The 16769-nt window shown below is 45.2% G+C and overlaps 1 protein-coding gene across 1 annotated transcript in view; it reads right to left on the bottom strand.

Moving 5' to 3' along the window:
* Positions 1-16769, bottom strand: part of LOC121288896 (leucine-rich repeat and IQ domain-containing protein 3-like) — a 72363-nt gene that overhangs the window by 25356 nt on the left and 30238 nt on the right. Inside the window, exons 6-8 of the mRNA XM_041207730.1 lie at positions 15065-15154; positions 12016-12160; positions 4310-5087 (exon numbers count right to left, since the gene is read on the bottom strand). Coding sequence (XP_041063664.1) covers positions 4310-5087; positions 12016-12160; positions 15065-15154 — 1013 coding nt within the window. The remainder of the gene's footprint in view (positions 1-4309; positions 5088-12015; positions 12161-15064; positions 15155-16769) is intronic.

The following is a 16769-nucleotide window of genomic DNA, read 5'->3' as shown; positions in this document are numbered from 1 at the left end:
GGAGAAAGGAACAGTGTGCAGTAAATCTATATGGAGAAAGGGGCAGTGTGCAGTAGATCTATATGGAGAAAGGAACAGTGTGCAGTAAATCTATATGGAGAAAGGAACAGAGTGCAGTAAATCTATATGGAGAAAGGAACAGTGTGCAGTAAATCCATATGGAGAAAGGAACAGAGTGCAGTAAATCTATATGGAGAAAGGAACAGAGTGCAGTAAATCTATATGGAGAAAGGAACAGTGTGCAGTAAATCCATATGGAGAAAGGAACAGAGTGCAGTAAATCTATATGGAGAAAGGAACAGAGTGCAGTAAATCTATATGGAGAAAGGAACAGTGTGCAGTAAATCTATATGGAGAAAGGAACAGAGTGCAGTAAATCTATATGGAGAAAGGAACAGTGTGCAGTAAATCCATATGGAGAAAGGAACAGAGTGCAGTAAATCTATATGGAGAAAGGAACAGAGTGCAGTAAATCTATATGGAGAAAGGAACAGAGTGCAGTAAATCTATATGGAGAAAGGAAGAGTGCGCAGTAAATCTATATGGAGAAAGGCACCACGTGCAGTAATCCAGATGGAGAAGGAACAATGTACAGTAAATCTGTCTGGTGAAAAGAACAGTGCAAAGTAATTTATATGGAGAAATAAACAGTGCATAGTAAATCTATATGGAGAAAGGAACAGTGTGCAGTAAATCTATATGGAGAAAGGAACAGTGTGCATTAAATCTATATGGAGAAAGGAACAGTGTGCAGTTAATCTATATGGAGAAACGAACAGTGTGCAGTTAATCTATATGGAGAAAGGAAGAGTGTGCAGTAAATCTATATGGAGAAAGGAATAGTGTGCAGTAAATCTATATGGAGAAAGGACCAGTGTGCAGTTAATCTATATGGAAAAAGGAAGAGTGTGCAATAAATCTATATGGAGAAAGGAAGAGTGTGCAGTAAATCTATATGGAGAAAGGAAGAGTGTGCAGTAAAACTATATGGAGAAAGGAACAGTGTGCAGTAAATCTATATGGAGAAAGGAACAGTGTGCAGTTCATCTATAGGGAGAAAGGAACAGTCCGTAGCAGTCTTTATGGAGAAAGAGATAGTGTGCAATAAACCTATATGGGGAAAGGAACAGTGCAGAGTAACCTATATGGAGAAGGGAACAGTGCAGAATAACCTATATGGAGAAGGGAACAGTGCAGAGTAACCTATATGGAGAAAGGAACAGTATGCAGTGAAGCTGTATGGGGAAGGGAACAGTGCCCTTTTGTGGTTTTTTGTGGCATTCTGATCATTTCTCATCATCTGAATCATTAGTTTCGACACTCAGCATATATTTGGTTTTTGTGCCTTCCAAAACAAGCTGCAAACATTTGACAATGTGTGGCAACTAGACCACTTTTCCATGGTCTACATGGGCTTTAGTAAGCCTTTTGATAAGGTCCCCCATGGCAAACTGGTCAAGAAAGTAAGAGCTCAAGGGATCGAAGGCAAAGTAGCAGGTTGGATTCAAAATTGGCTGAGAGGCAGGAAGCAGAGGGTGATGGTAGAGGGATGTTTCTGTGACTGGAAGTCTATTTTCAGTGGGGTTCCGCAGGGCTCGGTGCTGGGGCCCTTGCTGTTTATGGTGTAGATAAATGATTTGGATTTAAATGTAGGGAGTATGATCAAGAAGTTTGCGGATGACAAGAAAATTGGTAGGGTGGTAAAGAGTAGGGAAATAGCCATAGCATCCAGGGCTATGGGCCAAGTGCTGGAAAATGGGATTAGTGTAGTCATAGAACCATGGAACCATAGAAAAGTTACAGCACAGAAGAAGGTCATTCGGCCCATCTTGTCCATGCCAGCCTGAGGACACCCAGGTGCCCTTTCTAATCCTACCTTCCTGCACCCAGCCCATAGCCCTGCAGCTTACAGCACTTAAGGTGCAGATCCAGGTACTTTTCAAAAGAGTTTAAAGTTTCTGCCTCTACCACCAACTTGGGCAGTGAATTCCAGACACCCACTACCCTCTGTGTAAAAAAGTTCTTCCTCATGCCCCCACTACACCTTCTGCCACTTATCTTGAATCTATGTGCCCTGGTTCTAGAATTCTCCATCAAGGGAAACAATTTTATCCTGTCCACTCTATCTATAATTTTGTACACCTCAATCAAGTCACCTCTCAGCCTTCTATGTTCTAAGGAAAATAACCCCAACCTATCCAATCTCTCCTCGTAGCTACACTTTTCTAACCCTGGCAACATTCTTGTAAACCCCCTCTGCACTCTCTCCAGAGCTATTACGTCCTTCCTGTAATGTGGTGACCAGAACTGCACACAATACTCCAGTTGTGGCCTCACCAGTGTTTTATACAATTCCAACATTATGTCCTTACTTTTCTATACCTCTGCCAATGAAGGAGAGCATTCCATATGCCTTCTTTACAACCTTATCTACTTGAACGGCTGCCTCCAGGGACCTCTGTACCTGTACGTCAAGATCTCTCATTTCATCTACCCCATCTTAGTATATTCCCATTTATTTTGTAATCCCTGTGACTGACCTCCCTAAATATGTGACCTCACACTTCTCTATGTTAAAATCCATCTGCCACTTTACCGCCCACTCCACCAACCCATCTATATCATTTTGGAGATTATGGCTATCCTCTACACTATCCACTACTCGACCAATCTTTGTGTCATCTGCAAATTTCCCAATCATGCCCCCCATGTTCACGTCCAAATCGTTAATATATAACACAAACAGCAAGGGTCCCAACACTGAGCCCTGTGGAACACCACTTGAGACAACCTTCCATTCACAAAGGCATCCATTGGCCATTACCCTTTGTGTCCTGTTACAAAGCCAACCTTTTATCCAGTTTGCCACATTACCCTGAATCCCATGGGCTTTTACTTTCCTGACCAATTTGCCATGTGGGACCTTGTCAAATGCCTTGCTAAAATCCATGTACACAACATCCACTGCACTACCTTCATCAACCCTTCTTGTCACTTCCTCAAAGAATTCAATCAAATTTGTGAGGCAAGACCTTCCTTTAATAAATCCATGCTGACCATCCCTGACTAGTCGATGCCTTTCCACATGACAGTTAATCCTATCTCTCAGGATTGATTCTACTAATTTGCTCACCACTGATGTAAGACTAACTGGCCTATAATTGTTTGGCATTTCCTTTGATCCCTTTTTAAACAATGGAACTAGGTTTACATTTCTCCAGTCCTCCAGTACCTCCAAAGTTTTTTTTATTCGTTCCTGTCACATGAAGGCCAGACCAGGTAAGGCTGGCAGATTTCCTTCCCTAAAGGACATGTGTGAGCCAGATGGGTTTTTACAACAATTGACAATGGTTTCATGGTCATCATCAGGTTTTAATTGAATTGCACCCAATTCGAAGATTCGAAAATCATCCTCAGAGCATCTGCTATCTCCTCCCTGACTTCCTTCAGCAGCCTCGGAAACAATCCATCTGGCCCTAGTGACTTATCAACCTTCAAGGATTTCAACCCTTCGAGTATTTCCTCTCTCTTTATGACTATCCTGTCCAATATCTCGCAGTGTTCCTCCTGGACTACTATATCTACATCCTCCCTTTCCTTTGTAAACACGGAGACAAAATATTCATTCAAAACCCTTCCCACAGCCTCTGCATCTACACACAAGTTTCCATCTTCATCTCTGATAGGTCCCACTTTTTCCTTAACTAACCATTCAGCATTAATGTATTGGTAAAACATCTTTGGGTTATCTTTAACGTTACTTGCTAATATTTTTTCATGCCCTCTTTTTGATTTCCTTATTTCCTTTTTAACTTTGTCTCTGCACTTCCTATATTTGTCTAGGCTATCTGCAGTGCTTAGTTCTTTGTGCCTATCGTACGCTTTCTTTTTCTGTTTGATCTTCCCCTGTATTCCTCTAGACAACCAGGGGGGTCTAGATTTGGTAGAGCCACTCTTATTTTTGTAGGGGAAATGTCTACTCTGTACAATTAGGATCTTGCTTTTTAGTGCTTCCCACTGGTTTTCTACTGTTTTATCCTCCAGCCGTGCTGTCCAGTCCACCTCAGCCAAGTCCCTTCTCATTTCTGGAAAATTTGCCTTCCCCCATTTCAAGACTTTTACTCCTGCCTTATCTCTGTCCTTTTCCATGATAATGTTAAATCTAACTGAATTGTGATCACTGTCCCCAGTAAGGTCAGATCTTTGTTGACCGGCGCAAACACGATGGGATGAATGGCCTCCTTCTGTGCTGTAAATGTCTATGAGTCTAAGCTTGACTGAGTTTGAAAGAGGATAGCTGTGAACTCACTTATGCATCATGAAGTCTCTTATTTCTTTCTTCAGGAGCTTTGCTTTTCTTTTGATGCTCTGCGCTAAGTCAAGTTTCTGTTGTCGGATATTTTCATTCTGTTCCCTGATCTGACGCTTTAGCGAGGCCTCTGACAACATGGTGTAGCTGCAGCTAAATTTCTTGACTAACTGGTGGTCCAATTCTTGGCAACTCTTCTCTGCGAGGAACAGATAGTTGTTGTGGCGAATGAGCATTAGCGACTTGGCTTCATCTCGTTTACGTTGCAGCAGGACCTGCTCCCCATGGAGCTTGTCCTCTTTATACTTTCGTAAAGAAGCGTCACATTTCTGGCGGGCCTGGCTGTGGAGGTTGCTCCTCGATTGGTCTTCAGCTGCTTTCTGCTTGCGGGTCTGGTCTGTGAGCAGCTGCTGCTTCGCTACTATCTCCCTGTCTCCATAGGCTTTCTGAATCGCCAGGAATGGTGCCAGGCTCACACTGCCGTGGGATTTGGTGTAAAGCCTCATATCCAAGCTTACTGGCGGCTTGTAGGTAAACTTGGGCTGTGGTTTGTTCCGGAGCATCTCATGGATCTGCTGAATGCCTTGGCGAATATCCTCCCCAGACGCCAAGCGAGAAAGCAGCATTTCATGTGCAAGAGTTGGTCGGCGGATAATTTGATACAGCTTCAAGATCTCATGGATATCTTTGTCAGCATCTTCTTTGCCTTCTTCCTCATCCTCTTCCTCCTCCTCCTCTTCTTCCTCCTCACCGGCTAATGGTTCCAGTTCAAATTTATCTTTATGCAAAAGAGAAAACACTAGAAATAAAGTATGCCCTTTCTCAAACTACGAACTGGATACTGATGGATGTTAATAATTATGAGATAGTAGAAATAACTGAAATATAGCTAACATGAAGAACAGAGGAATGGGACTGGCTGTTATGATGTGGCAGATGATGTGTGCCAGGCAAATCAAATCCACGAGGGATACTTGACCACACGGTCACAACTGTTTTGCAATTTGTATTTTATTTCGAGATGCTCGCCCTGAATTCAGGAGGAATAAGACCCCCATGACTTGAGAGTTTTTAGAAAACTAAATTAAACATTTATTAACAAAGGAAAAGATTTCAAGCACATACATAGGTCTACAAATTACTATTATAATAACTACTGAAACCTCTAATTAATCTGGATCCCAGTTACACCTCCATTAAGACAACAGTAGAAAAACAAATAAATTTAAACAGATTCAGGCAAAGCAACATGATACCCTGGACAGTGATATTCAAAGTGAATTTTCTCAGCTTCGGTTCCTGTAGACAGCAACTTGATGCTCAGATGCTGGAGGCTTTTCACACTTGTTAGATTTTAGAATTCCTTCCCCTCTGATGCACAGCCTCCTCTCCTTTATACATGTTTCTCCCTTTTTAATGCAAATTCCATTGTTCCCATATGTTTTTGCAACTTTACTTTCCTCATAATAGAAATCTTTCATAGTACTAATTTTATCAGCTACCTTGGTAAAAATAAACACACTGTTTGGTTTATCTTCTTCTGGCTAAGTATAACATCTTACCATCTCTTTGAAATTCAAACTAACCCAATTTATCTAACAATGCAAATGCTCCTTACACCTCACATTCTAAAACTTCAGCCATGTTTACGTATTTAGCATTTCAAACCTAGCTTCTTGTTGATAACTCAAAACCTCCAGACCAGCTGTCTCCCATTCAACTCCCATTCAATTCCACACACTCAGAAACTAATCCATACCCCACTATTAACCCACTTTTACAATAAATCACAACAATATTATGAAAATTATTATATTTTCATGATACTGGCTCAGCGGGTAGCTCTCCTTCTTCTGAGCTGCAGGCTCCTGGCTTCACTCCAGCACTTGTTGGCTGCAAAAGAACCCAGCCGCTGGTGCAGGCAAGCCAGCGGTGCATTTCTGCCGGTCCCCAGCACAGAGAAATGGGAAGAACTCGCAACAGGAATGGCAGCTGTCTGTAAAACCACCCACCAAATCCAAAAAAAAAAGATGGTTGATATGAAGGATCAGCAACCAGCATCACTGCAACCTCATGTAGTGGGGTAAAGACAAGAGAGAAAGAAAGGCTAGGTGACTTCAAGAACAGGGCTGGCAACTAAATTTTACAGGTGACAACATAATCTGAAAGGATGAGGACAAGGGGGATGGAGCAGGGTAGTTGTACTAATTGCAGAATAAGCGGCGACTTAATTGAAACCTTTAAAATCCTGAGGGGTCTTGACAGGGTGGATGTGGAGAGGATGTTTCCTCTTGTGCGAGAATCTAGAACTAATGGTCACTGTTTAAAAATAAGGGGTCATTCATTTAAGACAGAGATGAGGAGAAATTTATTCTCTGAGGGTCGTGAGTCTTTGGAACCCTCCCTCAAAAGGCGGTGGAAGCAGACTCTTTGGATATTTTTAAGGCAGAGCCAGATAGATTCTTGATTAACAAGGGGGTGAAAGAATATTGGGGGTAGGCAGGAATGGGGGGGTTGAGGTTACATTCAGATCAGCAATGGTCCTATTGAATGGCAGAGCAGGCTCGAGGGGCCTACTCCTGCTCCTAAGTTGTATGCTCATATACAGATAGTGACCATCTACATACGAACTAACAGAAGGTTAGAAACTAAGGTTAGTAACTAACAGAAAGTTAGAAATGGAAACCAATTTTTAAAAATTTTTCACGGATGTGGACATCACTAGCAAGGCTAGCGTTTATTGCCCATCCCTAGTTGCCTGTGAGAAGGTGGTGGTGAGCTGCCTTCTTGAACCGCTGCGGTCCATGTGGTGTAGGTACACCCACAGTGCTGTTAGGGAGGGAGTTCCAGGATTTTGACCCCGCGACAGTGAAGGAACGGCGATATAGTTCCAAGTCAGGATGGAGAGTATCTTGGAAGGGAACTTGGAGCTGGTGCTGTTCTCATGTACCTGCTGCCCTTGTCCTTCTAGATGGATGGAAATAAAAGTTAAGAAGGGAGTGATCACACTGCTAAGTGGTATACAACAGACCAGCTAACAGTAGGAAGGAGGTGAAGGAAGAAACATGTAAGCAAATGTGTGAAATTAATAAAAGACATAGAATAATAATCATTGGAGATTTAATGATTCCTAAATAAACTGGCAGGAAGAGGAAGTGAAAGGTGTAGAGGGAATGATTTTTTGACAATACGTGCAGGATTTCTTTCTTACCCACAATGTAAGAAGTCCAACAAGAGAGGAAGCAGTACTGGACTAATAATGGGAAATGTACCAAAACAGATAAGACAATTATGTTTAGGGAAACACCTAAGCAATAGTGATCACAACATAATAATGGGCTGTAATCTCCGACCTCCCCAGCATCGGATTTGTGGGATACCCCAAAGGTGCCCTGGGGAATCCCTCTTGGAAGTTACTTGAAAAGGGTTTGCACAGTAATTGCCCAGAAGCACACACTTCCTCTGGTCAATTGCCCTGAGCTGGGAACCTTCCGAAAATACAGTTTGAATCGCAAATGTCGGATGGTTCCACCAGGGTTACACCAATAGTTACTCAGAAAAAGTTAGAAGAATTAAACCTCTTCTAACTTCTGGGTAACTATTGTAAAGGCCCAGATCGATCCCATGAGATGCTCCCCACACCCCCGGCCTCTGATCCCCCAAACGCCCATGCCACCCAACATGCCTGACCCCACCATAGAATACTCCCCACACCCCCGACCACACCTGACCTCTGACCTCCCGATTTCCGATCCTGCCAACCCCAAAGCACCTGACTGCCCCAACCCCCATACCCCCAACCTCTAACACCCCCACCCCTCGACCTCTAACCCTAACCTCTAACCACCCCCATCCCCGACCTCCGATTCCCCCCAACTCCCAACTTCCAACTCCCTCCCTTTCCCTTGCCACTTGTCAGCCCAAGCCTGAATATTGTTCAGTTCTTGCTGCATTTGGACATGGACTGCTTCAGTATTTGAGGAGGTGCAAAATGTGCTGAACAGAAGCATTCAAAAGGAAATTAGACTATTATCTGAAAAGGAAGAATGTGCAGGGTTACATGTGCAGTCCATTTCAAATGCAGCAAGACCTGGACAATATCTTGGGCTGACAAGTGGCAAGTAACATTTGCACCACACAAGTGTCAGGCAATGACCATCTCCAACAAGAGAGAATCTACCCATCGCCCCTTGACATTCAATGACATTAACATCACTGAATCCCCTACTATCAACATCCTGGGGGTTACCATTGACCAGAAACTGAACTGGACTAGCCATTTAAATACTGTGACTACAAGAGCAGAATCCTGTGGTGAGTAACTCACCTCCTGACTCCCCAAAGCCTGTCCACCATCTACAAGGCAGAAATCAGGAGTGTGATGGAATATTCTCCATTTGCCTGGATGAGTGCAGCTCCCACAACACTCAAGAAATTGACACCATTCAGGTCAATGCAGCCCGCTTGATTGGCACCCAATCCACAAACATTCACTCCCTCCACCACCAACGCACAGTGGCAGTACAAGATGCATTGGAGGAACTTACCAAGCTCCCTTAGACAGCACCTTCCAAACCCAGGGCCATTACCATCTAGAAGGACAAGGGCAGCAGACACATGGGAACACCACCACCTGGAAGTTCCCCTCCAAGCCACTCACCATCCTGACTTGGAAATATATCGCCGTTCCTTCACTGTCACTGGGTCAAAATCCTGGAACTTCCTCCCTAATAGCACTGTGGGCGCACCTGCACCACATGGACTGCAGTAGTTCAAGAAATTGGTTCACCACCACCTCCTCAAGGGCAGTTAGGAATGGGCGATAAATGCCAGCCTAGCCAGTGACACTCACATCCCATGAACAAATAAAAGAAAGGAATGGCACTAGGTGAATTGCTCATTCCAAGAGCCGGTGGAAACACAATGGGCCGATTGGTCTCCTTCAGTGCTGTAACATCCGTGATTCCGTGATGTCCATTTGAAGTTCTACACTGTCCTCCTGACAGTCCACAGCGCTTCCAAGCTTTGTATCACCCGCAAGCTTTGAAATTGTGCCCTGTGCACCAAGGTCTAGGTCATTAATATATATCAGGAAAAGCGAAGGTCCCAACACTGACCCCTGAGGAACTCCTCTACAAATCTTCCTCCAGCCCAAAAAACATCCATTAACCACTACTCTGAATCCTGTCACTCAGCCAATTTCCTAGCTATGGGAAAAATTTTCCCCCGTTGGAGGGCTAAGGGTGGAGTGGGCGCGCCTCCGATCAGCGCCCCCAATCGGGGGGGCACGCCACCATTTTACGTGGGCGGGCCAATTAAGGTTCGCCCTGTGTGCCATCTGCCAGGAAGCATCCCTGTGCGAACAAGGGGGCATTCCCTCAGCCGGGAGTGTGCTCTTTCATGCATGTGTGTGAAAGGGCGCAATGATCTCCCTGTGGCTAAGTGCCGCCTCAGGGAGATCGGCTCCAAATTAAAATTTGCAATAAAAATGATAGAAAAATTTCCCTGACATGTCCCCTCATGTGATATGTGATATGAGTTGGGATATGTCCCTAACTTTAACTGAAATCTTTATTAAAAATTTAAATAGCCTCATGAAACCTCATCCCGCCTGTGGATGAGGTTTGCTGCTTTTTCTAAAGCCCGCCAGGGCTCCCAGCCTGCCTGCTAACCTTAAGGTTGGACGGGCAGGTCCATTAATGATTGTAATTAATTTCTCAATGGCCTCAATAGGCTGTTGACTGGTCGGCGGGCATGCAGCTGACTCGGCTGCAACTCCGCCAACCTGAAAATGGAAATGACGCTGGGTGACGTTGGGAGGTCCACACGACATCATCCCGCATCATTTTACGCATCAGTGAGTGGGCCCTGCCCCCATTCATCGACCGGAAGATCCTGCTCCATGTGGCTATTATCCCTTTTATTCCACGAGCTATAACTTTGCTCACAAGGCTGTTGTGTGGCACTGTATCAAATGCCTTTTAGAAGTCCGTGTACACCATATCAACAGCATTACCCTCATCGATCCTCTCTGTTACCTCTTCAAAAACCTCTAGCAAGTTAGTTAAACATGATTTTCTTTTAAGATACCCATGCTGACTTTTCTTAATTAACTTGCATTTGTCCATGTGACTATTTGACGTTGTCCCGAATTATTGTTTCTAGAAGTTTCCCCACTACCGAAGTTAAACTTTTTACACCCTTTTTTGAACAAGGTTGTAACTTTTGCAATTTTCTAGTCCTCTAAGATTCAAAAATTGTGGCCTTTCCTCTCTCACTTCCCTCAGTATCCTTGGTTGCATCTCATCTGATCCCAGTGCATTATCAACTTTAAGTACAGACAACCTGGCCAATACCTCCTCCTTAACAATTTTAAATCCTTCTAGTGTCTGAATTACATCCTCTTTTACCACAGCCTGGGTAGCATCTCCTTCTTTGGTAAAGACAGATACAAAGCATTCATTTAATACCTCAGCTATGCCCCACCTCCATGTGTAAATCTTTTGGCTCCTAAGCAGCCCAATCCTCCTTTTACCACCCATATGCTGATAGAAGACTTTGGGATTCTCTTTTATGTTAACTGCCTTTAGTGTCCTTAACTAAAGGACATTAGTGAACCAGGTGGGTTTTTACAACAATCGACAATGGTTTCACGGTCATCATTAGACTTCTAATTCCAGATCCTTATTGAATTCAAATTTCACCATCTGTCATGGTGGGATTCGAACTCAGGTCCCCAGAGCGTTACCCTGGGTCTCTGGATTTACTAAGCCAGCAACAATACCACAACATCATCGCCTCCCCTGATTGCAAATAATTGAGGCCCTTGTGGCACTCCACTTGTTACAGTTTGCCAGCTAGATAATGACTCATTTAACCCTACTCTCTGCTTCCTGCTAGCTAACCAATCCTTTATCCACACTGCTATGTTAAACCCTACATCATGTACTCTTATCTTGTGAAGTAACCCTTGATGTGGCACCTTATCAAATGATTTCTGGAAACTCAAGCATTCCACGTCTACAGGTTCCCCTTTAGTTAAATTAGATAAACATCCTTTCCCTGTCACCAAGCCATGTTGACTCTTCTTGATCAAATTATGATTTTCTAAGCATCCTGCTATAACCTCCTTAATAATGGATTCTAGCAATTTCCCTATGTCAGATGTTAGGCTAACTGGCCTATGGTTTCCTATTTTCTGTCTACCACCCTTCTTTGATAAAGGTGTTCCAATTCGCTGGGATCCTTCTACCATCTAAGGATTTGGAAGGTTATAACCAATGCCTCTACTATCTCTTTAGCCACTTCTTTTAAGACTCTAGGCCAGGCCATCCGGTCCTGGGGACTTGTCAGCCTTTAGGTCTAATAGTTTTCACAGCACCTTCTCCATGGTGATGATGATTGTTTTAAGTTTCTCCCTCCCGTTCATCTCTTGGTTTTCAAGTGCCTTTGGGAAGTTTTCTAAGTCTTCTACAGCTTAGTGTACTAGCCTCAAGGGGGAGGAGAGTGGGATTCCTATCCTGCCCTCCCTCCCACCTGGTGATTAATGCCTGTGCTGAGATCAGAGCCTTTAAACTGACACGCCCATTCGGTGTCAGTATTTTCTGCCCCACCCCACCCCCGCCCCCACCTTAGGGACGACCCGAAAATGCATTCCTCCTTTCCTGTCCGTCATTTTGGTACGTTCATAGACAGGTCCAGCTTACCTGGGAATGGAACAATGTTTGGCTCTCTGAACGCTCTGTGCCTAAAAATGTTTTGCTTTGGCTTAAAATTTGGAGATTTCCACCTGTTCCATTGTAAAATGCATGGATAAATGCCAGAGGTTATTTCATTGAGTTCACACCGATCCTAGGCAAACACAATACAACGACAATAAGCTGTTTAAGTATATAATTGTCCACAGTGAATACCTTGCCAAATTATATAAAGAGTTAATTAAAGACATAAAAAGAAAAATACAAATGCTGGCAATCTGAAATAGGAACAAAAAATGCTGTAACCCTGTAACGGTCCAGTTTGGCACTACCAATATACTGGTATACTGCACGCACACACGTGCACGCATGCACACACAGATGCATATACACACACACAGATACACACACAAACATATACGCACACAAACACAAACACACACACACACACACACACACACACTAATGCGGACACACACACAGTGATGCACACACGCACACATGGCACACACTGATACACACACACACACACACACGCAGATGTACACACACACACACAGTGGTACACACACACATACGGTGATACAGATACACACACACAGATGCACACACATAGAAGCACACACATGTGCGCGTGCACACAGTGACACACACACAGCAAACACAGATAAACACACACACACATACACAGTGATACAGATACACACACACATGCACACACAGAAGCACCCACATGCGTGCGTGAGAGCACACACAGAGACATACACACACACACAGTGGTACAAATATAAATATATATATATACACATACACACACACACACACACACACACACACACACACACAGTGATGCACACATATGTGTGCAGACACACTGACGCACATGCACAGTGACCACAGATAAAGATACACACACACACGCGCAGATGCACACATATGGAAGCACACACATGCGTGTATGCACACACACACAGTGACACACACATACACACACAGTGATACACACACACAGCAATACAGATATACACACACAGATGCACACATGGAAGCACACACATGCATGCGTGCACACACATACACACGCACACAGATGCACACATACGGAAACACACGTGCGCATGCACACATGTACACTCACACAAACAGTGACACACACACATACACACATACATAGTGATACACATATATACATACACAGTGATACAGATATACACACACACATGTACGCACAAGCACACAATGATACACACAGTGCACACCCACGCATGCACACATACAGTGATACACACAGACACACAGTAATATACACAGGCACACACAGTGATGCACAGACACAAATACAGATATACACACAGAGAAACACACACACACACACACACACACACACACACACAATGATACAGATACACACACAGACACACACTAATAGACAAATAAGGAAGCACACACAAGTGCATTTGTGTGCATACACAAACAGTGACACATATACACAGCGCACACAAAATGATACAGATATACATACACACACACATACACACAGTGATGCACACACATGTGCGCACAGACACACTGATACACACCCACAGTGAGGCACACACATGTGCGCACAGACACACTGATACATGCACACAGTGATGCACACAGACATAGTGATACACACACACACAGATAAACAGACATGCACACATGTACACACAGTGATATGGATACACACACACAGACACACACATGCACACATACGGAAGCACACACATGCGCGCGTGCACACACACACACACACACACACACACATTAATACACACTCACGCAGTGATACAGATATACACACACACGCACAGATGCACATACACGGAAGCACAGACACACTGATACATACACACAGTGATGCACACATGCAGTGACGCGCACACACACACACACATACACACACACACAGTGACGCACACACAGAAACACAGGTGTGCAGGTCAGGAGCTGGAATTCTGGCCAGTTTTCTACTCTTCAAGCCAAACATAACGCCTGACATTGCTATAGCTAACAGCTTTCTCCAGGTAACAGACATGGGGCCCTGCCAGTCAGCATCACATCACATGGAGCATTTCACTGCTGGACCCCAATGGGACGGCCTGTAATACCATCACCAGATAACTCAGCAAGAGTTTTTAAATTGGAATTATGCTGAGAAATTGAACCATAGAACATTCTTACTTCAATTAATTCTTTGAATTCTGTAAATATAAAATTGCAAAATCTGAGATAATCTGTTTCCTTGGTGAAATTGAGGCCTTGAACTATCTTCAATTTCTCCTTAAAATTGAGAATTGTTACTGGCAGTGTAATTAATAATCTGCTTTCTCAGCGGGATCCAACTGCACGAGCATCTTGGGCTGAATTATCCCCCATATGGTGGTGAATATGGATGCAGACAGGAGGGGGGAATTTGCGCTGCTGTCTGGCGTGTCAGTTTGCGGGCACCAGCCCCTTCCCAGACCATTTTCCTGGAGGTGGGATGAGGTCAGATGGGCTACTCACCTGGAATTTTCCACTATGCCCAAGGCATCGGGGACTAGGCCAGCTGCCTGGGGACAGCCTCCTGGTGGTAGACCAAGGGGCCAGCATTCCAGGCAGGTTTTGAGGCCCCATGCCTCCTGCCTGGTCACAGCTGTGGCGGTATGTTGGGCGGGATTACCCTGCCATGGTGGCAGCCCCCGATTGCGGAGCCTATTTTTCCATTGAAAACTTTCAAATGCTGTAGAGGGAGCGCCTCCCTCTATGTCCCTTACCTGAACTGCGGCCCTCATGTACTGCTGAACTGGAGAGCCTCATAGTGGCCTTGCACCTTCGAGAGTCTACACCATCCTTAAAGCCTAACAAAGCCTAACCTCTGGACAGTAATTGACCAATTCAGGGAAAATCACTGCCTGGTGTCTGTTTCCCACACAGTAATGAGTCGTGACTCCTATCTAACCCAACAATGGCGTCCCGAACCAAAACTCAAAATCTTGCCTCTTGCATCAAACAGCACAGACAGATAAATAGCTCATGAAATCAGATGTACCTCCAGCAACTTAATGTTCAGTTTGTTTTTATCTATCTCTAAATGGACGGCACTGCATTGATCATCCTGCTTGTTGCTGCTTCCTGCTGCCTAGATAATCAATAAGAAAATTTTATTACTGAAAAAAATCTATAATTAAACAAACATTAATAATAAATCATTTCAGGCATTTTGAAAAAAACATCTGGAGATAAAGACTGGATTTGATTTTGAAATTCCTCAATCTCAATTCTGTAACCAAACCAGGTAAATTAAACAATACCAATGGGAAATAAATTCAAACTTTACATCGCCAGCAACTCTCCAAGTAAAACCTGCTGCAGATGAAAAGATCTCGGGCTGCTTCCCATCTCCACCAGCTCTGCTTATTGTGCTGTGAAATGTAAAGGCAGAGAGACGCACACAGATTCAAATAACACAATTAAACCCATGGGATTGAAACTTCAATTCAACCCAGTGCCCAGATACACAGTCCCACCCAGTGCCCAGATACACAGCCCTGCCCAGTGCCCAGATACACAGCCCTGCCCAGTGCCCAGATACACAGTCCTGCCCAGTGCCCAGATACACAGTCCCACCAAGTGCCCAGATACACAGTCCCACTCAGTGTCCAGATACACAGTCCCGCTCAGTGCCCAGATACACAGTCCCACCCAGAGCCCAGATACACAGTCCCGCTCAGTGCCCAGATACACAGTCCCACCCAGAGCCCAGATACACAGTCCCGCCCAGTGCCCAGATACACTGTTCCACCCAGTGTCCAGATACACAGCCCTGCCCAGTGCCCAGATACACAATCCCACCCAGTGCCCAGATACACAGCCCTGCCCAGTGCCCAGATACACAGCCCTGCCCAGTGCCCAGATACACAGCCCTGCCCAGTGCCCAGATACACAGTCCTGCCCAGTGTCCAGATACACAGTCCCGCCCAGTGTCCAGATACACAGTCCCACCAAGTGCCCAGATACACAGTCCCACTCAGTGTCCAGATACACAGTCCTGCTCAGTGCCCAGATACACAGTCCCACCCAGAGCCCAGATACACAGTCCCGCTCAGTGCCCAGATACACAGTCCCACCCAGAGCCCGGATACACAGCCCTGCCCAGTGCCCAGATACACAATCCCACCCAGTGCCCAGATACACAGCCCTGCCCAGTGCCCAGATACACAATCCCACCCAGTGCCCAGATACACAGTCCCGCCCAGTGCCCAGATACACAGTCCCGCCCAGTGCCCAGATACACAGTCCCGCTCAGTGCCCAGATACACAGCCCTGCCCAGTGCCCAGATACACAGTCCCGCCCAGTGCCCAGATACACAGTCCCGCCCAGTGCCCAGATACACAGCCCTGCCCAGTGCCCAGATACACAGTCCCGCCCAGTGTCCAGAAACACAGTCCTGCCCAGTGTCCAGATACACAGTCCCGCCCAGTGCCCAGATACACAGTCCCGCTCAGTGCCCAGATACACAGTCCTGCCCAGTGTCCAGATACACAGTCCCGCCCAGTGCCCAGATACACAGTCCTGCTCAGTGCCCAGATACACAGCCCTGCCCAGTGCCCAGATACACAGTCCCACCTCGTGCCCAGGTACACAGCCCTGCCCAGTGCCCAGATACACAATCCCACCCAGTGCCCAGATACACAACCCCGCCCAGTGTCCAGAAACACAGTCCCGCCCAGTGCCCAGATACACAGTCCTGCCC

Source organism: Carcharodon carcharias, chromosome 16, assembly GCF_017639515.1.
Source record: "Carcharodon carcharias isolate sCarCar2 chromosome 16, sCarCar2.pri, whole genome shotgun sequence".
In the NCBI taxonomy this organism is placed as follows: Eukaryota; Metazoa; Chordata; class Chondrichthyes; order Lamniformes; family Lamnidae; genus Carcharodon; species Carcharodon carcharias.
Note: the sequence above shows the minus strand (reverse complement) of the source record. Positions and strands in the feature narration are given on the sequence as shown.